Below are 24,638 nucleotides of genomic sequence, written 5' to 3'. Positions count from 1 at the left end.
GGAAAGATCAGTGCAGTTAGGCCAGGGTTTTCCAAGACTTCAGCGAGGCTCCTGGAGGAGTGAGGCATTTCCCTCCTGCCGCCAGGTTGTAGTGGTGGGAGAGAAGGCCTAGTTCATCATCTTCCGAAATGAAATCAGTCACAAACACATTTGTTCCTAGCCCAAATCCAAAAGCCAATCCTCAATCCAGCTTAAGAATTAGGAGGTGACAGTTTGGGGATTTGAGCCTACCTATGAAAAAGTCCAGGACTAGAAGCCAAGAGTGTGATTTCTGGCCCTGATTTCCCTGTGGCCAGGCAGTCATTTCCATATTACCTCCCCAGCACTGCCTCACTCAGGGGAGTGTTGGTAAAAAAGCTCTAGGGGGCTTTCTCTGCTACCAATAAATATTCAATGGACAGCTAGAGTGTCTAGCCCTGTGCTAAGTCCTTTGAGCAATCTTCACAGATTGAAGAAGGAAGGACACTGGATAGCAAAAGAAACCATCAACAAAATGAAAACACAACCTACAGAACAAGAGAAAGTATTTGCCGATCATATATCTGCTAAGGGATTAATATCCAAGATATATAAAGAACTCAAACAAACAAAAAAAAGAACTCATACAACTGAATAGCAAAAAGACAATCTGATTAAAAAACAGAAGAGCTGAGCAATTTTCCAAAGATTACATACAAATGACCAACAGGTATATGAAAAGGCACTCAACGTCACTCATCACCAGAGAAATGTAAATCAAAACCACAATGGGATATCACCTCGTACCTGTTAGATTGTCTATCATTAAAAGACAAGCAATTCCAAGCGGTGATGAGAATGTGGAAAAAAAGGAACCCTTGGGCACTGTGAGTGAAAGTGTAAACTGGTGCGGCCACTGTGGAAAACAGTACAGAGGGTCCTCAAAAAATAATAATAGAACTATCATATGATCCAACGATGCCACTTCCAGGTATATATCCAAAAGGAAATGAAATCCCTATCTCAAACTGACATCTACACCCCCATGTTCACTGCAGCATTATTTACAATAGCCAAGACATGGAAACAAGCTAACATCCACTGACAGATGAATGGTTAAAGAAGACATCATACACACACACACACACACGCACACACACACACAGGGGAATATTTTCAGCCATAGGAAAAGGAGGAAATCACACCATTTGCTACAACATGGGCAGAACTTAAGGGCATTATACTAAGTGAAATAAGTCAAATAAAGACTAATCCTATATGATCTCACTTACATGTGGAATTTTTTTAAAAAACCAACCTTTAAGAAACAGAGAACAGATTAGTGGTTGCCAGAGATAGAAGAAATGGATGAAGATGGGTCAAAGGTACAAACTTCCAGTTATAAAAGAACTATGTCTGGGGTATATGATGCACATCACAGTTATTATATCTAATAGTAATTCACCGTACACGTGACAGTTGCTAACAAAGTAGATCTTATGGGAGGGGATAAATGTTAACCACTCTGTAGCTCTAGCTACAGAACCTACCCTCTTACCTTCTAGCCTTGCTCTGCCCACCACAGTAGTCGCTGGTCACATATGGCTGTGGAATACTGAGAGTGTGACTAGTCCGAACTGAGATGTGCTATGGGAAATACACACTGGATTTCAAAGACTTGGCCTGAAAAATAAATCGAAAATATCATGTTGATATTTATATTGATTGCCCATAGAAATTATATTTCAGATATACTTAGTTGAATAAAATGTCTTATTATGATCGCTGCAACACTGTTTCTCTTCACTTTTTTTAACAGGGTTCCTGGAAATTTTTAAATTACATTTGCCACTCACCTTGTACGTCTGGAGGACAGGAGGGCAGTCCTGTACTGACCTCATAGCTTGGGGCCAGCATTAAATCAACCAAGACAAGGAGAGGGCCTAGTGCAGTGCCTGAAACAAATTAAGCACAAGAACTATTGTTAAGGGCGCCTGGGTGGCTCAGTGGGTTAAGCCGCTGCCTTCGGCTCAGGTCATGGTCCCAGAGTCCTAGGATCGAGTCCGGCATCGGGCTCGCTGCTCAGCAGGAAGCCTGCTTCCCTTCCTCTCTCTCTGCCTGCCTCTCTGCCTACTTGTGATCTCTCTCTGTCAAATAAATAAATAAAATCTTAAAAAAAAAAAAGAACTATTGTTAATATTAGTAAGATTAGTGGTTTCAGATTTTATAGTCATTTGTTTTTCAAGCCATTTCTTATAACAGATTTAGGAAAGGAGTTCTGGGGGCACCTGGGTGGCTCTATCAGTTAAGCGTCTGCCTTCGGCTCAGGTCATGATCCCAGGGTCCTGGAATCAAGTCCTGTATTGGGCTCCTTGCCCAGCAGGGAGTCTGCTTGCCCCCCACCAACACACACACAGCTCATGTTCTTTTTCTCTCTCTCTCAAATAAATAAAATATGAAAGAAAAAAAATGGTGTTCTGATCAAAGCAGAGAGAACTTGAGTTCTCCCCAGGGACCAATTCACCCTGGGCACCACCTCCATAGATGGGAAACCCATATGGTCAAGTCATCCTAAAATGTCCTTGAAGCTCTAGAACCTTCAGAGAAGGTGAAGGAGTGATATGAGACAAAAACCATGATGTCGGCCTATCAATGGCAGTACTTAAAAAATGACCATGGACTTCAAATGTTCTCGCCAGAAAAAAGGAATGATAATCACGTAACATGATAGAGGTGTTAGCTAATGCTCCAGTGGTCACCATATTGCAATGTGGAAGTGTGCCAAATTGAATCAACCCATGTACACCTTAAACCTACGCAATGTCACATGTCAATTACATCTCGATAAAAGTTAATTAATCAATTACCCAAAACAAGATCATGGAAAAACACTACCGTTTTGCCTGGGAGAATCAAAGTGGTTTGGTCCCGGGTCTAGCTAGATACAGTCCAGAAATCGGGGTGTCATGAACGTGAATGGGAGGAGAGGGCCACAGCGGGCCCCAGATCATTAGTTGCATATACAATATCCATGGACCACAGCAGTGCTCTATCTCTGCTCCTCACAACCGCTGACTCCCCATCCATGTAAAGCCTAGGGAAGGCTCTCAGAGCTGACGCCAGGCACCAAGATGGCTAGGTCCAGCTCCAGGGAAGGGCGGCAAGTGACACTCAGCACAGACACCACAATGACTCCGCTGTCCTGAAGGCAACTCTGGACTGTCAGCCCCTGTGTCTGCCAGCCAAGCCACCCAGCTCTCCCTGCAGCCCTCGCCCCTGGCTCCCCTGCTGTGTGTGTGTGTGTGTGTGTGTGTGTGTGTGTGTGTGTGGACGGGGACAGCAGCCAGCTCTCTGCCGGGTTCTCTAACAAGTTCCACGAGTCTGTTTGTTAAAGAAAAATTCCAGTGGGTCCATCCAACACATGGAACTCAAGTACAGAAATTATATTTATCCGCCCTACTGCCAAGGAGATCACATGCCCCATGAGTCACTCCAGATGTGCTCAAAAACAGAGTCTCTCTGTGGAAGCCCAGTCCCCCAATCCCGGAGAGAGTCGAATTAGCAGAAGTCCCAATTCCTGCCCCCCTTCTCCCCCCCACAAGAGGCTGCCTCTGCCTCCACCCTTCTGGGGCAGGAGAGGGCATCTTTGCACTTCTGTAAAGGGAAGGGGGGTACGAACTATATCATCGTGCTGGGCGGACTAGTACGGGCATACCTGTAGCTCCTAAGGTCCCACTGGGTTTGAGGACAACTTTTCACCTTTCTGGAAGAGAAGATGTGCTGGAAAACGCTGCTGCTTCTGCTGTTGTGCTACAATACCCAGGCTACTGTGTCCCATAGGTGGAGCAGGGGTAAGTTGCTTTCTATTTTTCTGTTTGACGTGCATTACTCTTTTGTAAATACAATTAGGAACTGAGGGGAGAGAGAATAGGGTGGTAGAAGGAGATTAGAAGCCCTACGTCACCCCCCCCCCTTTTAACTCCTCTCTGCCAATGTCTTGATGCTTCTTGACATGTTAGAAGGTGCTAGAAGCTGATGAGGGATGGGACACTGAAAAATACCAAAGCCGCTGAGGGAACTCAGTTGAGGTGAAGAACGCAGAGGGCATGCCTTTCTGACATGCCAAAGCTAAGTCATCTTTGCTTCTAAGAATGTGAGCAGACTCTCTTGAGCAACTCCCCCCACCCCCAGCTGCCGCAGCCAGGCAGGGCATGTGAAGAGCGGGTACCAAAACTGATGCTAGTATTGTGGGACGGTGGGTGCTGGGGTGCAGAAGGCCTGCTAACTGGGGGACCCCAACAAGAGGCCCAGGGCATTGGCTGTCCACATGGAGGTCTCCATGCTGCTTCTGAGCAGGGGTGGACAATCTTTCCATCTGGGCAGAGCCGGCCCAGTGGCAGAAGAGTGACCCTTTAGTGTTCCCTCAGGTGTGAGTCAGCTCCCACCTGCCTAGTGGTCCACCTCGAAAAGGAGGGAGCCCGGCAAGGCTGTTCCCTCGTGGCCAACTTCCTTTCCCTCAGGACCCCATGGCATCTTTTCTGTATGCTCAGGACTGGCTCCAGGTGGTAGAGCCTGGCAGCATGACTGGCCAATTAGAGCTGATCACTGCTGGGGACCAAGGGAGCAGTAGTGTGGACCCCTCTGTGCAGAACTCAACCCTCTCCACTGCCTAAAGTCAGCTGAGGTCTCTCTCCCCAGAAGCACTGTAAAAAGAAGGCAGGCCCATAGGTGTTTCTAGAAATCCAAGAGAGGACGCCAGACTGACATGGCGGGAGGGGTGGGGGTGGGGCTGAGCCTCCAGGTTCTCAAGGAAAGTGCTGGGGAAGGAAGGAGCCGCCAGTGCGGACACCAGTGTGGACGGGAGATGCACAGAGCAAATGAACTGACACGGTTGGGGGCAGAGGCCATTCACTTATTTGGGTTTTATTCTCTCACTTTCAAGCTTGAGATCAGTGATTTGCCAATTCTCTGAGCTTTCTCTGAGCTAAGCTGTGAAATGATTGTTATACCCAGAGGCAAATAATTAATGGAGCATTTTCCTTTTTTTTCTGGAAACATCACACACACACCCTCCCTGTTCATGATGTGCACAAATTTTGGAGGCAACACTTAGGAGAGCAAAGAGACCGCAGCGTTACATTCGGCCACTTAACCTCTGTGTGCTACCGGGAGCCTTCCCCATTTGCCTATTAGAAAAAAGATGGTAATACCCACCCTCCCAATGCACGGGCTGTTAGAAAGCCAAATGAGTTAAGTGGATATCTAACAAGGCTGTAAACACCACAGCCACGTCATGGGCAATCCTGCAAGAAACTCAAGGATTTAAGCTCTGCCTCTCATTGGCTGTGTGATGTCTGGCAAGTCTCTTAACCTCTCTGAGCTTCGGTTCACTAACAAATCCCGTAACAGAGCTAATCTTCACCGTGTGTGGTGAGGGTCATATTCAAAATGTAAATAAAATGTTTTGTAAATGGTGAAGAAGCTTATCAATGTGAATTATTACCTATCACTTAAACCAACAAAAAAAATTCATTAAGGAAAATTTGAGGTTCTCACTTAACAGATGGTTCTATAGAAACATCCTGGGGAAGGTCGGTCCCTAAATAATAATAACAAATCTATCTAGAGACAGGAAGCCAGCACAGCTGGAACAGAGGCACTGATGAGGCAGCTTTGTTAAATCCTAGATTAGTGGTTCCCGGCAGAGTCAACAAGTGATAGCGTCCTTCCAACCAACATCAAAAGTCTTCCACATAGTTTTTTTTTTTCATTTTTAACATTTTTTCCTAATTATAAAAGGAATACCCAATTGCCATTTTTTCAAAATGGAATGGGAGTCTCACACCCAAATAAAAATAATTTTTCCTAATGTATTTAACTCTTCCTTTCGCCTTCATCCTTACCCCAAGCCCCACCCCAGCACCAGGCCTAATTTAGAAGAATTCCCAGTCAGGGCCCCTGGATGGCTCAGTTCTTAAGCGTCTGCCTTCAGCCCAGGGTGCTGGGATCAAGCACCCATCGGGCTCCCTGCTCGACCTGAAGCCTGCTTCTCCCTCTTCCACTCCCCCTGCTTGTGTTCCCTTTCTCACTGTGTCTGTGTCAAATAAATAAATAATCTTTAAAAAGAGAGAGAGAGAGAAGAATTCTGACACAGCCTGAGAGTCTTCCCACACATCTGCCTGCCCCTCTGCCCGAAAACCCTCCTCCATCCCACCTCTATCCCCACTCCCCCACCCCAGCATCAGCACCCAGGCCTCCACCCTCCCCCACTCCCTGCCCCTAAGTGGAAATGTAGAAATAAACCCAAAAGGAACACACCCTGCTGTCAGGACATTTTCCTACCATTCTAGGGGCCTCTCCCTAGAAGCGCTCTCTAGGATTCCGCCCTGCCAGCCAGCTGCTCCAGCCCCACCAACATCACCGAGACCTGATGACTCACCTGTGGTTATCGAGGCCCTTCTGGAAGCCAGACACACCTGGCCCAAGCCCCCAGGTCCTGCCAGAACCCCACTTGGGGGCCTGAGGGGAACTAACTGGTCTTTAAAAAAAAAAAGAAGAAGAAGAAAGGGGGAAAAAAAATGTATGTATTACATACTATAGCTGTTTTTATTAAATACATGCAAATTATTCTTTTTAAAAGTAGGTTAATAGGAAAGGCTGGTGGAATTTATGTCATTTTCAGGAGTCCCTTTTAGTGCTGGGTGTGTTTTCAGGCATGAAGGGAAGGGCCTGTGATGAGTGTACAGTAAGCACTGACTAACAGGACTCATGTAACTGAGCGCCCCCCACCCCGCAGCCCCAGTCACCCCCAGTGACCATCCGCACACAGGTAAGGAAACTGGAGGACCGGCCAGCAGTCAAGGAGCCCCGGATCACTCAGCTGGAAGGCTAGAGCTGGGTATTGTCGCCTACCCCACGTCCGTGGCATCACAGTCTCGGGTCCTCCCTGCAGCCCTAGGACCCCCCGCCCAGGGGGGCGGGGGGGCCAGGGGGGCAATCTGGCCCCTTCAGGACCACTCCTAGAAGACCCCAACACACCAGGCCAAGATCCTGGATCCCCCAGAATGTCACTGCATTTCTGAAGGGTTGGCCCAGGAGCAGAAAAGTAAATGACATCAGTAAGATCTCACAAAAGATCTTTCATAAATGAGATTTTTTCCTATCCACACCCGCCATTTCCATGGAGTTCTTCAACTGCTTCGTTAAAAGCATCGTATTTTGGCTTGATATCGCGTGCAGTCTGAATCCTTTCCAGCAAGCTCCTTGGTACAAATGGTGTGTACAGTTGTGTGGGAGCCGTGGTTAGCCTTAATACCGTTCTATTCTATTAAACATATTTGGAAGATTGTGGGAAGAAAGATTTTTATCCCAGATTACAAGAAGTCAACGAGAAGGTCAGGCTGCAGAGAAAAGACAGCCTCTTCCGTTTAAACAGACTTCTGTCTGTATGTCTGGGCAAGAAAGCTCGGAAGGCTAAGGTGTCAGCCTTGACTGAGATTATTAAAAGGAGATTCTCCCAGGCAGGAATGCAGGCTCCTCGGAGATAAAGGGAAGGGGTGGTAGAGATAGGAGACCACATCTACATTTTGATAATTAGTCGGCACTTGGAACTAAAAATAAATTCTAGAATTATCCTGTTAGAAAGAAAGAAAGAATTTAGGGGCACCTGGTGGTTAGTCGGTTAAGCATCTGACTCTTGATTTCGGCTTGGTCTTGATCTCAGGGTCTACAGTTCAAGCCCCGCCTTGGGCTCCACTTTGGTTGTGGAGCCTATTTTAAAAGTTGGGGGGGAGGGAGAAAAGGATTTAGTAAAGCACTCTGTTTGGAAAGAATGGGGTTTCGTGACAAGGGTAATTAATGTGTTTCTATGGGATCATGTACTCCTTCAATAACTGTGGGCAGATGCTATGCACTGGGAATACAGCACCAAACAAAACAGACAAGAACCCAGGTCCTCAAGAAGTGAGGGAAACAGATATAAACACGTGTATAAATAAGACATCTGGTTTTTTTGATGAGAATAAATTAGGGACAGACTATAAAGGATTACAATTTTAAATAGAGAAATCAGGGAGGGCGTCCCTGAGGAGGTGACTAAAGGCCTGAAGGAAACTGAGTAGTAAGCCATGCAATCCCTGGAAAAAGTATCCCAGGCAGAGGAAACAGAAGCGCAAAGGCCCTGTGGCAGAAGATGCCTGGTATGCTCACAGAGCAGTGAAGAAGCCTGTGGCTGTGGTGGCAGCAGCAGGAGTGGGGTACGGGGAAATAACAGGCTCAGAGAGGCAGGAAGAAGGCAAATCATGTAGCACCTCATAGCTACAAGATCATTTGATGGTCTTTGGCTTCTACTCTGAGTGAGATGAAAAGCCCTGACAGTTCTGGACAAAGGAGTGACAGCCTCTGACCTATGTTTTCACAGACTCACTTTAGATGTATTAAGAACAGAATGATGGGGCTCCTGGGTGACTCAGTCGGTTAAGCATCTGACTCTCAATTTCAGCTTGGGTCATAATCTCAGGGTTATGAGTTCAAGACACACATTGGGCTCCAGGCTCAGCAGGGAATCTGCTTGACATTCTCTCTCCCTCAGCCGCTCCCCCTGCTCACACATGCTCTCTCTCTCTCTCTCCCTCTCAAATAAATGAATAAATCTTTAAAAAAAAAAAAAAAGAATAGAATAGAACGAGGGTGGGAGCCAAGGATGGAAGCTAAGACAACTTTAGGAGAGGCACCCAAGCCTTGAACCAGAGTCTAGCCAAGATGTTGCAAGTAGTAGACGGATTCCGGATATATCCTGAAGTAGAGCTGGGAAGATTCACTGACTGGCGGCATGTGCGATGTGAAAGAGAAAAATGGAGGATGACACCCAAGGTTTTTGGCCTGAGCAACTGAGAAAGGTGGGGAAGACCACAGACAGCAGGATGGGCGTGCAGGGAGAGCAGTGTTCACACGTGTGTGGTGTGTATGTGTGTTTGTGTGGGGGGTGGGGGCGTATGGTGTACGTATGTGTGTGGTGTGTGTGCCTGCGTGTGTGGCATGTGTCTGGTATGTGTGGGGGTGTGGTACATTCGTATGTGGAGTGTGTGTGGTGTGTGGTGTGGTGTATGTGTGTGCAGTGTGGCATGGCATGCATCCGGTGTGTGGGTACGTGGTATGTGTGTGGCGTGGGGTGTGCGGGGGGTGTGTGTGTGTGGTGTGGTAAGGGTGTAGGGGTGGTGTATGTGTGTATGTGTATGATATGTGTCTAGTGTGTGCATACGTGGTATGTGTGGAATGCATGGTGTGTGGTATGTGGTGTGGTGTATGTGTGTGTGGTGTGGCATGCGTCTGGTGTGTGTGTACGTAGTACATGTGTGGCATGGGGGGTGTGGGTGGTGGTGTGTGTGTGTGATGTGTGTGGTGTGTGTGTACATGGTACATGTGTGGCATGGGGGGGTGTGGGGGAGTGATGTGGTAAGGGTGTGGGGGTGTGTGTGTGTGTGTGTGTGTGATGTGTGTGGTGTGTGTGTACATGGTACATGTGTGGCATGGGGGGGTGTGGGGGAGTGATGTGGTAAGGGTGTGGGGGGTGGTGTATGTGTGTGTGCGTGATGTGTGTGGTGTGTGCGTACGTGGTACGTGTGGTGTGCATGGTTGTGTGTGGTGTGGTGTGGTGTGGTGTGGTGTGGTGTGTGTGTGTGTGTTGGGGTTGGCCTGGGTCTGGGGTCAGGAGAGGAGCTGTTACAAAGGGGCAAGAACACGCCCGCCGGCAGCTCGGGGGACTGATGTCGGGCCGGGAGGGTGAGGCTGGAGGTCAGCCCGGCAGTGCGTGCGGCGGGAGGGCTGAGCGCGGGGATGAGGCAGGACTCGCACCGCGAAGAGGGAGGTGAGCAGGGAAGCCGGTACAGCGGGCTTTAATTTTCTAAGACCGAAGTGTTCGTGCTGATGCACAAGATCCAGCAGCGAGGGGAAAGGCCAGGCGCGGGAGAGGAGAGAGAACAGGTGCAAGGCTGAGAGCCGCCTTCATGGAGGTGTCGCTTGCACACAGGGAGACGCCTGCCCCAGGGGGCACACAGGCACAGGGGCTAAGGACAAGTCCAAGTGTGTGGACAAGACGCAGGCAGCCAAGTGAGGGGAACCAGGAGAGCCAGAGCATGGTCGGGTGGCACGAAGAGGCCCCCGCCAGCGGAACGGCGGTGAGCTCAGAACGAGAACATGTAACGCGGCTGTGGCTTCCCCTGGCCACGTTCGGGTGCACGGGCGCAGCAGGGGACAGGTGACGAGATGGGCTATGACTTCGCCAAGTGATTGCAGAAGCACAAAAGGGGGAGCAAAGGAGTTGGGGGATCTATGTAGGAGAGTGATCACAGGGCTGTAGTGATGGGACCTTGCGTATCACAGGATTACAAATCAAAGTTAAAGAATTTTTAAAATCATGTGTGGCAAGGGGTGCCTGGGTGGCTCAGTCGGTTAAGCAACCAATTCTTGATTTCGGCTCAGGTCATGATCCCAGAGTCGTGAGATCAAGCCCCCCACCGGGCTCTGTGCTGGGTGTGGAGCCTGCTTAAGATGCTCTCTCCCTCTGCCTTCCCCCATCAACCGCACTCTCTCTCTCTTAAAAAAAAAAAAAATTACGTATGGTTCATTTCAGAATCTGTATCATACCAACTGCATTCATTCATAATTAACTATGCTATCTTTCCCGAGCCCAGGCTGAGGCCCGATACACCTACAGAAAGATAGCATTGTTCTCCCTATCGTGAGACCGGGTCTGGGAGCCCGAGGTCTGGATTTAATCTCAGTCCTACGGCAAACAAATTGGGTGGCCTAGGGCAAGTTTCTTAACCTGCGCGTTTCTTCATCTATGCGATAGCATGTTAGTACTCACCTCCCAAAGTGCAGACGGAAAGCCCAGGGCACGCTGACTAGCACACCGTGGGCTCGTGTGCTGTTACGGTATCTGAGCTTCACGTTCTAACAACCTGGGTCTGCAGTCCCAACGCGTCTCTGAGCAGAAGATAGGGACAGAACATGCCCTAGCACAGGACTCTTCAATCTCTGGATCCAGATCCCGACTGGCTCAGTGCACCTGCATGACTTGTAGCGAGCAAATCCGTTGCTCTGTGCTGGTCTGTCCAATGTATCCTAGACCCTCAACGTCCCCCCGGGCAAAGGCTCCTTTGTCCAGGGAATCCGGGAGACGCACGCTCACGGTCCTCCTGCCCCGAGACCAGCCGTGTGCAGCAGACCTTCGTGCTAGGAGACGTGGAAGCTTCTGATGTCCCCTGGTCACCCTGAGTGGTCCTCGTGGGCACATTCACGTCCTCAAGAAACAGCTGGAGAGTGGGCGGGTTGCCGAGTGTTGAGTGGAGAAGAGGAAAATAAATTGGCCCAGTTTTACATTAAGCAAAAGGCACAAGAAGTCAGTGATTTCCACAAACCTATCCCAGTAGCCTGCTTGCCTGAGGCTCCGTGCTCAGATGGGGCCCTTCTGCCCGTCTGGGGCCTCCCACACGGCTCCCTGCTGTCCCCTCTCTCAGAGAAGGTGTTGTCGCTAATGGCCATCCTCAGGTCTCCCTCCCATCAGCAAGGTGAAGGCTGGGCTGCCCCAGGCAGTTTACTAATCACCCACAGCCAACTTAACAATGACTTCCAACAAGGTAGGCAAAGAACTAGCTGCTGGCAGGACAGGAAAACCCCAGCAGAGCCTAAAGAGTCCCTGTGGCTGTTTTGGTTTTGTGAGGCTTTTAAAAAATGCCTAGCTCGTCTTTATTTTTTTTTTTTTTAAAGGTTTTATTTATTTATCTGGCAGAGAGTACAAGCACGGGGAGCAGCAGGCAGAGGGAGAAGCAGGCTTCCCGCTGAGCAGAGAGCCCGATGCAGGACTCGATCCCAGGACCCTGAGATCATGACCTGAGCTAAAGGCAGAGGCTTAACCCACTGAGCCACCCAGGCGCCCCCCAAATCCCTGGCTCATCTTTAAAATCATCCCCACATATATACTGAGCCTTCCCTTGAAGCCCAGGGTTATGCAGACATCAAGGTCAAGGAAGGGGAGCATAAGCTTCCTCCCTCGCTTCCAGGAGCTGGCCGGCCACCCAGATGAACGCCTTCAGGATGACAAACAGCAAGATGTGAAATGTGGAGACAGGACGCAGAGGGCATACGGAGCTAGAGAAAGGACACGGGTGGGCAGCAGGGCTGCAGAGAAAGATTTCTGGGGGAGCAGGACTGTGTGTCTCACCACGCAGGAGCAAGTCTAGTTTAAAGCTTCGTACATCCATGCCTCTGGGAGCTGGTCAGCTCTTACGTGGGCCATTTGCATTTCTGGCAGAGTCCAGCCTTCCCCGTCGTAGACAAGAATATCGGGAGTGACTGTGTATTTAACCTTTTACCCACTGTTTTGCGGGGACCAGACATAGCTTATTTCTCGTCACCCCCCGCCCCACCACCAGCATCTCCATGGAGGCAAATCTATCCTCTCCAGGCCTTGCCTTGTTTCCAGAGAGCCAGACCCAGGGCCTCTCAGGTGTCTGGACCCGCGCTTCCACACCCAGGTCCGTAGAAAAGCACCTGCCGGACACACCGTCTATGCAGTCACAGCAATGGGCAGAGCTCCCGCAGAAGGTTCCCGCAGAAGGAACGATGTGGAGCAGGAGAACAAGGACGGAGGGGTCCATCTTTCAGATTTCTGTGCACCCCACACGCACACTTGCTGGGGCAATGATGAGTCTCCCAGTCTAGAAGCTGAAGCTATTTCTAACGGTCTTCCCCAAACTGTGTTATCATTTTTAAAAGAATCAGAATAAGGTCTCTTGGAAACAACAGTGTTTTCATTATTAAGTTGAGCTTTGAATCCGGAAGTATTTTCTTCCCCATTCTTTGAGAACTCAGGGTCCACTTGGGGTGTGTGGGTTAAAGGGGTCTTGGTGTTCACAGGGAGACAGTTCAGCTGTGAAGAACTTCCTGGAAGGCAGCCAACCCCAAGTCTGAGATGACGGGAAGCAGAAAGGGCTCCAAGCCCAAGACATTCATTCCCTCTTATCCTCTTCACCTGCTGGGGTATGAATTTTTTTTTCTAAGGGACCAATACCTGTAATTTCACAATAAGAATGGAATCTGGGGACAAGAATTAAAGAAATAAAATTGCTCTCGGATCCTATCCTGGGAAGGGAATTTCACCCACCCTTCCATGGTAAGAAGAAAAGAAGGGCGTGCAGAAAAAAAGCAGGTCACATTTCATTCTAGGACTGGATCTGATCCTAGTGTCATCTCCCACCGAGGAGAAAGTGAAGTCATAGTACGCACCCTCTTTGGGCCTCTACTCCTTTGTCTCCGAGAACAAGATGGCCTTGGTCTCTTCCGATGACCCCATCAGATGGGAGTGGGGTGTGCGTCGCAGCAGGCACCCTCTGCTTGGCTGTGGGGCTGGATAACCCAATGCCTGCCCACTGTGATGACCTAGGAGCTGGCCTTGGGCATTCGGGATTTCCCAAGCTCCCAGGTAATCCTGATATACCGTCAAGGGTGAGAACCACTGGGTTAACCCAAGAGTGGCCAAAGAGGTAGGGCAGCTCCTTCTCTACAACGTCAGGCCAACCACCCTCTGATTCTCAACTTCAGCTGCCATAAGGAGCTGCCATTAGAAGCCTAGGAAGCTTTGGAAAAAAATCTTCCTGTCCCATGTGCACCCTGTTCCATTACATCAGAGCCTCTGCAGCCAGGACCCACGCAACCGCCCCTCTGGTGATTCTAGTGTGCGGTCAAGGTTGCAAATCAGTGGAGCAGGAGATGCCTCCGTCCACCTGATACTGTAGGCAGAGGCAATGAGTGAACAGAGGCCAAGGTCTTCTCAAGCCCTAAAAACCATGATTCTGTGGGAAGTTGGCACTTTGCTGGCAAAGAAAACAAATTTTGCTAAACTGCCAGCATAGGATCTAATGTTTGGCAATTCATAGGCTCTGGGGAAATGCTCTGGAAAGCAGAGATGGTCACTCGGCCCGTCAAGGCCTCCTTCGATGTGGGGATTTTGTCAGCCTGCCAGGCTCTGCTGGGGGTGCTGAAACCATATTTATGCTAGCCCGGGAGGAACCTGTGCTAGAGATAATAAATGAGTTACAGGCAGCGCCTGGGGGGTTCAGCCGGTTAGGCATCTGACTTAGGCTCAGGTCATGATCCCAGGGTCCTGGGATGGAGCCCCGCATCAGACTTTCTGCTCAGTGGGGACCCTGCGTCTCCCTCTCCCACTGCCGTTCCCCTTGCCTCTGTGCTCTCTCTCTCAGTTAAATAAATAAATAAAATCTTAAAAATATATATTTAAAAATAATAATAAATGAGTTACAGAGTAAACAGTATTATAGCAATACGACACCCAAACCACCTTTTTCCAGGAAGTGAGCTTTTCAGGAAATGTCCTTTACACTGAAGATGTTTCATTTTTATCACTTCCAATAGAAAACCTTCTAAAATGCTTCGGCAGTGCTCTTCCTTCCTTAGCCAGAGTACACTGGACATCCCTAGACTCTTGGTGTTCCAAGGGCACCATGATCAAGAAAGAGAGCTGTGACATACAGTTGTGCAACTCGTGGTTCACACAACTTCAGGGGGCGCTACTTACCTCCAAATCTCTTGGGTTTTTACAGTTAGTTGCCCCAGCTTCCAGCAGAAAAGAACCAATGTCTTGAAGAAGGTGCACCTTTTTTTGTCAGCAGGCAGCAGGGTGACCAGTGCCCGGGTACAAGGTGGGGCTGCGGGGTGAACGGGGCTGTCTGCTCTTACCCAGCATGATCCTGGAGAACAGCAGTTTGTCCTGAGTATTCCCATACTCTGTAATAGCTGGTCTTCTTCATCTGTCCTCTGTCCATTCCCGATTCTGTTCCCTCCTCTACCTCTAGCAGCTTATCCATCTTCCTCCAACTTCTAATGCAACTTCTAAATGCAGGCACCAAGGAATAACACCGACAAGTCATTGACTCCACCAAACATATCTCTAAGTCAGCCAGCCCTTGGGGGAAGCACTGAGCTTGGCTCCTCACTCCTCTAAGACCAAGCGTGAGGGTCTTTCTTGTGGCAGCTCCCTTCCTGTACTTTGTCACCTGTATTCACATTCTTGGCAGCCATGTCTCAGATGGTCGGGGACCAGCCAGAAGTCTGCTCCTCTGATTAAAAGGGTTGTCAAGGGGCACCTCGGTGGCTCAGTGGGTTAAGCCTCTGCCTTCAGCTCAGGTCATGATCTCAGGGTCCTGGAATTGAGCCCCGCATCTGGGTTCCTGCTCAGCAGGGAGCCTGCTTCCCCCTCTCTCTCCCTGCCTGTCCCCTCTGCCTACTTGTGATCTCTCTCTCTGTCAAATAAATAAATAAATAAATAAATAAAATCTTTTTTAAAAATAAAATAAAATAAAAAGGTTGTCAATAAATATAAACCAGCCCCTCCTATTGATAAAGGGAACAGTATTATTAGAGAACTCATCTATTGAATTGGGGAGGGAGTGGCAGTTTGCTCATTTCTGTTTTATGTTTTTACATACATTCCCTAGGGGATACATACCCTTAGACATATGTATTTTTTCAAAACTTTCTGGGATGATTCTGGTGAGCAGCCAGGTTTGAAATCATTGGTCTGAAACAGTAACATCTGACATGCCTGGGAGCTCTTGGGGACACACCAGTGTCATCTGCCACCTCTCCCCGCTTCCGGTCCACCACCACCTGGCGTCGGTCACCCTCCAGACTAGCTGGCCGGCCTCCAGGACACATGCACACCGCAGCCCCTCGAGTTAACTCTCATTTCTTGCAGCCGTGCTCTTCCCTGCTGCCCATCGGCCAAAGAGATCCTCATCGATGCCCTTGAACCCCGTCCTGCAGAGCTCCCTGGAGGAGGTTGAACTGCTCTATGAGGTAGGCAGAAGGGAAAGTGGTCAACTCAAGTCACGCAAAAAGCGTGTATTTTGGAGAAGGGACCCGAGCGCCGGAGGGACTGGTCTAGACGACTTTGTGGATTCGTGGCCTCCCGCCCATCCCAGAGTCAGGTCTTCCTCCCCTCTCCCACACGTTGTGACAGGGAATGATGGCATCAGGGGTTCAGTCGAGGCAAAATAAGAGATTTCCGTCTGGTCCCCAGGCACCACCGCCAGCCACAGAGTCGGGCAACATTCCCAAGCAGAGGCTTTGAGGCAGGAGTGGTCTGGAGAGCTCGGGCAATGCCACGCCTGGTGTCTAAGCAGAGCCATGTCTCCGGTAACTTCACAGCTGGGATAGCTCCGTTTCTGACGGGCAAGGGCCGCCCCGAGACTCTCTTCCTCTGCCTCTCTCACCCGGGCCCCTGACACCCCACTCCTCCTCCAAGCCACAGGTGAACACCCCCAAGGCTGCTTGGATGGGTTCAGTGATCAAATTCCAGGTTCAAGATCTGAGCTGTTGTTCTGGTTCTGCCCCCATCAAATGGGTGACATCGCGTCGCCCACTCTGGGCCTGAATCCCCTCCACTGTTAAATGAGGAACTACAATGATCTCCAAAATTCCTCTCCTGCCTTGACATCCTCTCTTATCCTCCATGTCCCAGAATTGTCTGGCTAAGACACAGCCTATGGAGGCCAAGCAGCTGAGCTGGCAGAAGAGGAAGAGATTTCAAATCCTGCCCTGGGGGACAAACTCAGCCAAGTCTGGAACTTGGGAGCCACAGGAACATATCTGTTCTAGAAAGACAGCAGATAGTAGCATGGAGAATGGGTTAGAGCCAGGAGGCCTTGGAGACAGGGAGACAAGTTAGAATTCAGACAAGAGGTATTTATGAGGTTCCTGGAATGAGCCTGGCACGGAGCCGGGGAGGCACATAGCAAACTCCTTGCTACTCTTAAAGAACAGTTGAGAAATGAGGACAGATCTCTGTATCCTACCTAATTCCTAGCACAATTCTCTGCATCCTTCGAATTCAGCTTCGGATTTTAAATTACCCAAAATAGTCAGTTTGTGCTCCAGGAGATCTTTGGTGGGTGGGAGGAAGAAAGGAAGGCAAGGACTGGTGCTCTGGCCAGGGCACTAGGAATAATAAGCAGTCCTTGAAATAGTGGCTCTGTACCAGGCACCATATTAGACACCATCTGTATTAGTCTTACTTACTTACAATATCCCAGTGCAGTATTGTTGTCACTGATCATCTCGCAGAGGAGGAAAGTGAGGCTCAGAGAAGTTAAGTAACTCATCCAGGGTTACACAGCTAGTGGGAAAGTCGGAGCTGGAGGCACAGCTAGCTGCCTCCCCAAAAGAACATACGTGATAATGAATAAATAGAATGATGTCCTCAGTGATGCTTGCATGCTTCCTCTCTCTCCAGTTCCTGCTAGCTGAACTTGACATCAGCCCTGACCTGCAGATCTCCATCAAGGACGAGGAGCTCGCCTCCCTGAGGAAGGCCTCTGACTTCCGCACCATCTGCAACGACGTGATCCCCAAGCGCATCCCGGACATCCGCCGGCTGACTGCCAGCCTCTCCAGCCACCCCGGCATCCTCAAGAAAGAGGACTTTGAAAGGACAGCGCTGACCCTGGCCTACACGGCCTACCGCACAGCCCTATCCCAAGGGCATCAGAAGGACATCTGGGCCCAGTCCCTCCGTAGCCTCTTCCAGGCCCTGCGGCACGACCTGATGCGGTCCTCGGGCCCCAGAGTGTCTCCCTGAGAGACTGGCCTGCGCCAGGACCACGGAGCAGGGACCCATGCACACAGTAATCCAAATACTCTTCACTCTCTACTCCGTTTACAGAGCCCAGCAACAAAGCCCATGCCACCAACTCAGAGTAGCTGAGGTTAAAATAAACACCGCCATGTTCTTTGCCCCTTATAGATTCCTGACCAGCACGTCTGACTCGTGTCACAGTGCAACCTGTGCTGGAAGAAAGGGCTAGAGCGGGAATTTGAAATGCCTCCAAAGGCCCAGTGATTTGCCTGGTGACATGTAGAAGTCTCAGCCATGCTCCAACACTGAGTGACTGCCATGAACACCCAAGGCCAAGCACAGAGTTAGAGGAGACAGCACCGAGGTTTGGGCATGGCGGGAAGACCAGGGGCAGACATCAGGCTGCGAGGTTGATTGAACATCTTTCCAAAGGTTCTATAGTAAGAGATTAAAACAATAACAACAACAACAACAAAACTCAACCTAGAGCTATAGCCAAATAAATACATTGTCGGTCAAAGATATACTTCTCACCTTTTCCAAAAGTCACAAAGAAGAGTCAGTTGGAGAATCAGTAATTTTAGGACCTATAGGTCTTGATTCTTCTTCTCTGAAAGCTGACCTAATACAGAGGAGAAACATAAAGGGGCCCACAGAAAGGCTGCGAACAGTCATGCCTTGCCTTCTGAACAGAGGGAGCAGGCTAATGCAGAGAGGGTCACCCTCCTCACCCTAATGCAGTGGTGGCACCAAAGGCCATGTCTATCCAGATACTTAAAATCATTTAGCGTCATCAGAAAATGAGGTGCTCCCAGTAAAACGAATTTTTCGGATGACGGGATTTCCCCTTTCAAAGGCCAAAACTTTCCTTTGAGCAACATTAACTTGGTATATTTTTAAGCTCTACATATGAAACACCTTAGGCTTTTATTCAATATCTTTGAAACACTCTGATGAAGGAGTTGGATAAAATAAACTCTAAGATCGCTCTACATCTGAAAGGTCCATAATCACTGAGCTAAGTGAGCTATTACAGGGAGGACAGCAGGACCTAGGGGTCCACTGGACTGTTTGCCCCAATCCTGGAAGGCCCCAGGCTTTGCTAATTCTGCATGTGCTGTGAGCTCTTCTGCTACCTTCCTCACTGTGAGGCTGTAAGATGCACTTTTCTTTCTTGCCAACAGAACCCACCCTTCACAGCATGTTCTTTCTTAGCTGCTAGCACCTGCTATCCCACAAGATGGCTAGGCTTGTTATAATTCTACGTTAAATATGAGAAAGTAGATGAAGATCTCTGCTAGCAGGAAAGCACTGGGCTTAATGTAGACTCCCCACCAGCTCAGAGATCTTTCTGGCTCTCCTAGGTGGACACTGGGTTTTAGAGGCCAACATCGCAAGAGATCTAATCTTCAAAAGAGTGAGACCTCGTCAGGCTAAATTTGATTGTGAAGTGGGTATTTAAGAGTTGTCATCTGATGATGCCCAAAGCTGCTCTGGACTTCTTAAAAACTTTGAATAAGTGATTGCCGAGCAGCATGAGCTGCATAATCACTTTGGAGAAATAGTAGGAGGGAGGAAGAAGGTATTCATCGTCAGAGAAGAATACAGCTTGGCATCCTCATGTTCTTGGGTTCAGAAGATTAATAACTGTCAGTCTTTCTGGTTCTCATTCCCTGGTTGTACTTCTCTCTTACCTCCCTCAAGTGCAGTCTCTATGATACTTGCTTTTTGTTCAGTTTTTCTCTTTCTAAATTATGTGTTCTCTTTGACATGGTCACTAAGCTGGTCTCTTTATTTTAGTTGGTGTCTCTTCTGCTCTATCTTTGGGCCCAATTCTGATTATCTTTGTATCCACTTCTTAGAGGCATCTCCCAGTCTCTTTGGGCTGACTTTTGCTCACTTGAGCTCTGCCCACTTGCACTCTGACCCTCACTGTCTTTCTACCCCCTTTGGGTATCACTGTCTGACTCAAACAAAGGTCAAGGTATAGGGTTGGGATTTCCCAAGAGGAGGATTGGTCTCATGGTCTGCCTTCACTATGTGTCCTTTCCCTGGGTGTGGGGCAAGGAGGAGGTGAGCAGAGGCCTCAACCCTTCCACGTTGTGCAAAATCCCGACCTCAGAGTCTCGCATCCCATCCTGGGGTACCAGGTTGGACCTGGTACTTAGGTTGTACCCTTAGGTTGGACCTAAGTGCTTTCTTCCCGTCACTGGGTGGAAAGACCGCCTGTAAGGCCTGCCGTCCATGTGATGATATACATGGCTGCTCCGAGGGGTAGGAGATCCATGAATGGGAGGATGATTCCCAGGACCAGTGCTAAAATGGTGGTTCGTTCAACCTGCAGCAAAAAATTGAAGGCCTTATGTAGCTATAAATCGGGGCCCATATTTATGCAGCTGGCAGCCAATGACTGTAAAAGATATAGAAACAAGAAGGGCATGATCTTTTTAAAGACAAAAGAAAATTCCATTTTCATTACTACTAGATGACCCTATTAATGACTATTTTAGGCTGAATACAAATTGACTGCTTACCCACAGGAACAGTTTATAACAAGAACTTCATCTACATGCAAAATCAAATATAACACTCACCACCTCCACCCCAAGACGCCACCCTCTGCTCAATGAACAGTAAAGCAGTAGACTGGACAGAAACAGGACTGTCCCATTTGCCTCATTAATACCACACCGTAACACCACAATCACAACCGGGTCACATTTTGCCATATGTACACATAGACAGTGATCTAGAGCATGGTGGCTGCCATGGAAATTTGCCTGTAACTTATGGAACTTTTGGAAATTTTCCTGTAACTTATGCAATTTGCCTGTAACTAATTCTGCCATTTCTATACCGCTGGGGACTTTTAGGATCTAAAAATTCTGGAAGCATCTTCTAGAGTTGGCATCCTCCTGGCTACGTCTGGTGTCACTCAAGAGACAGTGAAAAACATCTGTGTGCTGAAACATCATCTTACCTTGAATCTAAAAGAGAATCAATTCAGTGATAAATTAGTCAAAAGAGATTTCCACAGGTGAACGCTTGTCAAAGATCTTTACATGGCGCCCCCTTGGTTTCCTAACCCATTTTAACATCTTACATTATTTTTTATTGTGGTAAAAAAATACATGAAATTTACTATGTGAATGTCTAACTGGGCAGTACAATAGTGTTAGCCAAATGGCAGAACAGATCTCTAGAACTTTTTATCTTACAAAAAAATGATACCTCTGGAACAACTCCCCTCCCCCCCTACCCCACAATGGCTGGCACTCCCACCCTCTACCCCACAATGGTTGGCAACTGCCTTTCTACTTGATGTTACTAAGAGTTTGACTACTTTAGATACCTTATCTGAGTGGAACCTGCCTTCTATCTCTCAAGCATAGTGTTCTGGAAAATGTTTTCTTCATCTGAAAAACAGTAGAGTCCCAAAGAAGAACTACTGGTCTTAACTGTGTCGCTCACCTTACCTAATTTTATTTAACAATTATTCACTTATGGTGAAATAAAAATGTCCTGATCAAGTTTACTAGGCTCAGTGGGATCTTTGTTATGTCAGATTATCTCACCAAGGAATTTGAAATGATCTAGGGGTTGAACGGTGGATGTTGAGTTCCGCAGCTGTTTATTATTTTCCAGCCTCTTTAGTATTTGCCACCCAGACATCACACCTGTGGTCTTGTTCGTTCTGAGTCTCAAAATCAGCCCAAGATGAGGCGTGAATGTAACAAATATGGTAGCCAGACTTTCACATGCATTTAAAGAGATGGGTCATCATAGCCCATCCTACAATGGCAAGAGAACCTCGAAGGGAACCTCGACTGTCCATAATTGCCCCTGCCTTGGAAGTCTAGAAGAACTGGTTTTCTGGAGTCACTTCTCCAGTCTCTCTGCGTTTAGCCTGGGGATCATTTCCAACTGTAGACCTTGGAATGCCATTCTTGCATTCTGTGAATTCAAGAAAAACATGGGTAACCTTATCCACATGCCCCTTCTGAGAAAAGAGGCTGACAGTTTCTCTCGATCTCCAACCAGCAGAAACTGCAGAGTGCGACAGCTGCCAAGGCCCTGACCCTGAACTTGTCAACTTCCTCCCTGCCCTCCCACCTCCTTCCTCCTTGCATCCCCGCCAAAGGGAGCTTTCTGCTTCTTTTTTGCTAAAGAGCCTCAGAGAGGAGCATTTGAGCACCGACTCCAGTCATGAAAGACCACTGACATCTGGGCTCCAAGAGCCTTTGAAATGAGACGGGCATCTAGACTTTTCCAGAGAGGTAGCTACTCTTCCCAACCTCCCTCAAAGTCTGTGGTCTTTCTTATAGGCTAACACCCTCTGCTGACCCAGATGCTTCCTATTCACTCAGACGCCGAAGTAAATGATCTTTGTCATTAGGGAAGTCCGAAGGGCTTAATATTGTACGCTCTGGGGACGAATTTCTCCAGAATTATTATTTCATTTTCTCCCTGCCCGCAAACGCATCTTCCTAAGGACTAGGCTCGTAAGTGCTCTCCCAGGGAAAGCTCTGCGTACGTGGGATTATGTTCACAATGACGATCATCACCGCAGCCCCTAGGATGTTTGAGAAACAAAAATAAGCTTTACAAGTTGCCTAGGTTCTGCCGACTCAGCAGGCCCCTGCTGGGACCAATCACCGACCGCCTCTGGAAGAGATACGGCCCGATCTTTCCGACGTACTGATTGGCTTTGAGGCCTGGGCGGGGCCACTGCCTGGGTCGGCTCCCGGTAGGTGAGGGAAAGTTAAGGTGGGCCTCCAGCAGGATTTTTGTCCGGTGACAGCAAGGAAAGTCTCGGCGATTTTTTTTCCCCCTGCTTTGGAGGCCCAGGTTCAAGGCAAATTATAAGTGGGGAACCAATTTGAAGGAGAGAAATTGGAACCGAGTTCAGGTGTCAGGTCCTAGGAGAGAAGACCAGCCCTGTCTGAAGTCTGCACCGGCCGCTGACCAACTTGGGGGCCTGGGTTAAGGGAAGAGGGGTACGGCCAGCACAGGTGGAAGAGAAACTGATACTGACCCCAAAGAGGCCATCCGAGAGAGCAAAACTGATGGAGGGCACCAGTCCATGCGCTCGGTATCTTTAATCGGTTAAAGCCTTTACATGATTTCTTCAAGGCTAACCGGCCACAGCAGAGCTGTGCCTTTGATTGGCTAGGGGGCTTTCTGCGAGCCCTAGAATGACGTTTCTCTACTACTGAGCAAGGGACGGGGGCCCCCACTATGCCTCGGTTCATCCTCCTGTCCCGGTCCCTTTCTGCTGGGCGCGAAACGATGCTCACCAATCCCACCTAAAGCAGGAGGCAAGGAGCCCAGCCTTTTTGTGCACACAGGAGCTGTCACTGGCCTCCTTTTCTGCCCCCAAGACAAGAGAGGACTCTTGGAAGCCAAGTAGGGTTTCAGAAGTCTTTCTGGACTGAGCCCAGCGTGGTGAGAGGCGAAGGCCCCCGGCGGCCGGCGGGAGGCGGGAGGGGGCGCCCAGGGCCACCATGGGCCTGCTCAAGGGCCTCCTCGGGGCGCGAAACCTGCTGCTCGTCATCTTCGTGCCGCTCCTGCTGCTGCCCCTGCCCATGCTCCACCCCAGCAGCGTGAGTACCGCGCGTCGCCTCCTGCCCCTGCGGGCCGGCCGTGGGGGGGCGAGGGCAGGGGGGCCGAGGGATGGGGTGCGAGGCTGCTCCTCTGCGAGATTTGCTCCCGGGATCCAGGCATGGACGGGTCTTTCTGGGGGAGGCTCGAACGCTCTCTTCCCCACGCTGCCACTTTTGTCCCTCCGCACCCTTCCCAGGGCCCCGACCACATGGCCCCCAGCCAGAGCTGAGGTTGGCGGGGGGGCGGCGGAACCGGCTGAGGGGTGCTACCGCGTCCTCGGGCCACCAGAGCGGGGGCCACACGCTGTGCCCTTGCGGAGAGGGACACGCTGCTGGGCCAGCATTTGTCCTGGGCTCAACAGGGTCACCATGTGACGGGCTCTCTGCGAGGGAGCTAGAGAGCAGGGAGGCCTCCCAGTAAGGACACAGTGGGGGTAGGGGAGTGATGCCGGAGGGAGGGGATTACCCTGCAGGACTGGGGGGTCGTGGGCGAAGCTGGGGGGTGGCATGGGGGAGGGGGGGCACTGGGACTCCTTTGCACCCACCAGGGGCTGTTGTTCTGCTAACCACCCTTTGAAATGCAGTCTCCGAAGTCCCTCTGAACTTTACATTGAAGCAGAGCTTGGCATCTTATCCCAGTCCCATGCCTACAGCCCTTTGATCATGTGTATCCTCTGTGTTTCCTTCTCTATGCCCTTGAAGGAGGTACATTCAACCACGCGATAAAAAAAGAAATAAGAGCCCCCAACTCTAGACCATGACCCAATTTTTGAGCAGTTTGCATGAGCAGTGGTGCCAAAGCTTTGGGTCTGCCTTCACCCGCCTTCCTTCCCTCCCTGTCTCCCTCCTCCTCCTCTGCTCCCTCTTCCTTCCCCTCCTCCTCTCCAGGGCTGTGCCCCTTGTCCTGCAGGCACTACCCTTAAGACTTCAGGAAAAATAAGCTAAGAGAGGTTAATCATGTTTGTGAGAGGGGAAGAGATTTTTCCAGGCAGCTCCCAGAGTAACTTGGTAACCAACATTGAGTTAGAAAGTTAAATAGAGGGGATTAGAATGTCTTAAAAACAAACGGGCCTAAATCTTTACTAGAATAAATACCCCAGAGTGCCAGGGAGCCTCGGAGTAACAGCCGCCCCCGGATTAGCAGAGACAGTGATTGCTGCTGACAGTTTTCCTGGGCTCCTGCTAGTCCATGCTCCGCTCTGTCCAAATGGGCTGATCGTTCTTTCTTTCTTTCTTTTTTCAAAGTTTGTTGTTGTTGTTTTTACTCAATATTTGATGCACTTAAGGGAATGTTCACCAGAGACACAGTGCCCTCCTCTCCGTGGTGGTATTAGGCACTCTGTGTCCCCCTAAGTCAGCCCCATTTGGGAGGACCATGACTCTAGGGTGTGGTGTTGCCTGGTTTTCATTCTGGGGACCTGGCT

The 24,638-nt window shown here is 49.5% G+C and overlaps 2 protein-coding genes across 2 annotated transcripts in view; both read left to right on the top strand.

Annotated features, from left to right (window-relative positions):
* Positions 1-3,487: 3,487 nt before the first annotated feature.
* FAM180A (family with sequence similarity 180 member A) lies at positions 3,488-19,754 on the top strand. Its single transcript, XM_047695742.1, has 3 exons — positions 3,488-3,809; positions 15,734-15,834; positions 17,270-19,754. The coding sequence occupies exons 1-3, from the start codon at positions 3,734-3,736 to the stop codon at positions 17,612-17,614; spliced, it is 522 nt and encodes a 173-aa protein (XP_047551698.1). The 5' UTR covers positions 3,488-3,733; the 3' UTR covers positions 17,615-19,754.
* Positions 19,755-22,357: 2,603 nt separating this feature from the next.
* SLC13A4 (solute carrier family 13 member 4) overlaps positions 22,358-24,638 on the top strand; it is a 40,222-nt gene continuing 37,941 nt past the window's right edge. Inside the window, exon 1 of the mRNA XM_047694532.1 lies at positions 22,358-23,214. Within this exon, the coding sequence (XP_047550488.1) occupies positions 23,116-23,214 (99 nt within the window). The 5' untranslated portion in view covers positions 22,358-23,115. The remainder of the gene's footprint in view (positions 23,215-24,638) is intronic.

The sequence above is a fragment of the Lutra lutra genome, chromosome 11, assembly GCF_902655055.1.
Source record: "Lutra lutra chromosome 11, mLutLut1.2, whole genome shotgun sequence".
Taxonomy (NCBI): Eukaryota; Metazoa; Chordata; class Mammalia; order Carnivora; family Mustelidae; genus Lutra; species Lutra lutra.
The sequence above is the reverse complement of the archived record's forward strand: the minus strand, read 5'-3'. Positions and strand labels throughout refer to the sequence as shown.

Coding starts and splice junctions, on each gene's coding strand:
- FAM180A (XM_047695742.1), top strand. CDS start 3,734: ATGTGCTGGAAAACGCTGCTGCTTCTGCTGTTGTGCTACAATACCCAG. Junction 3,810..15,733: donor GTCCCATAGGTGGAGCAGGG/GTAAGTTGCTTT, acceptor CATTTCTTGCAG/CCGTGCTCTTCCCTGCTGCC. Junction 15,835..17,269: donor AGGTTGAACTGCTCTATGAG/GTAGGCAGAAGG, acceptor CTCTCTCTCCAG/TTCCTGCTAGCTGAACTTGA.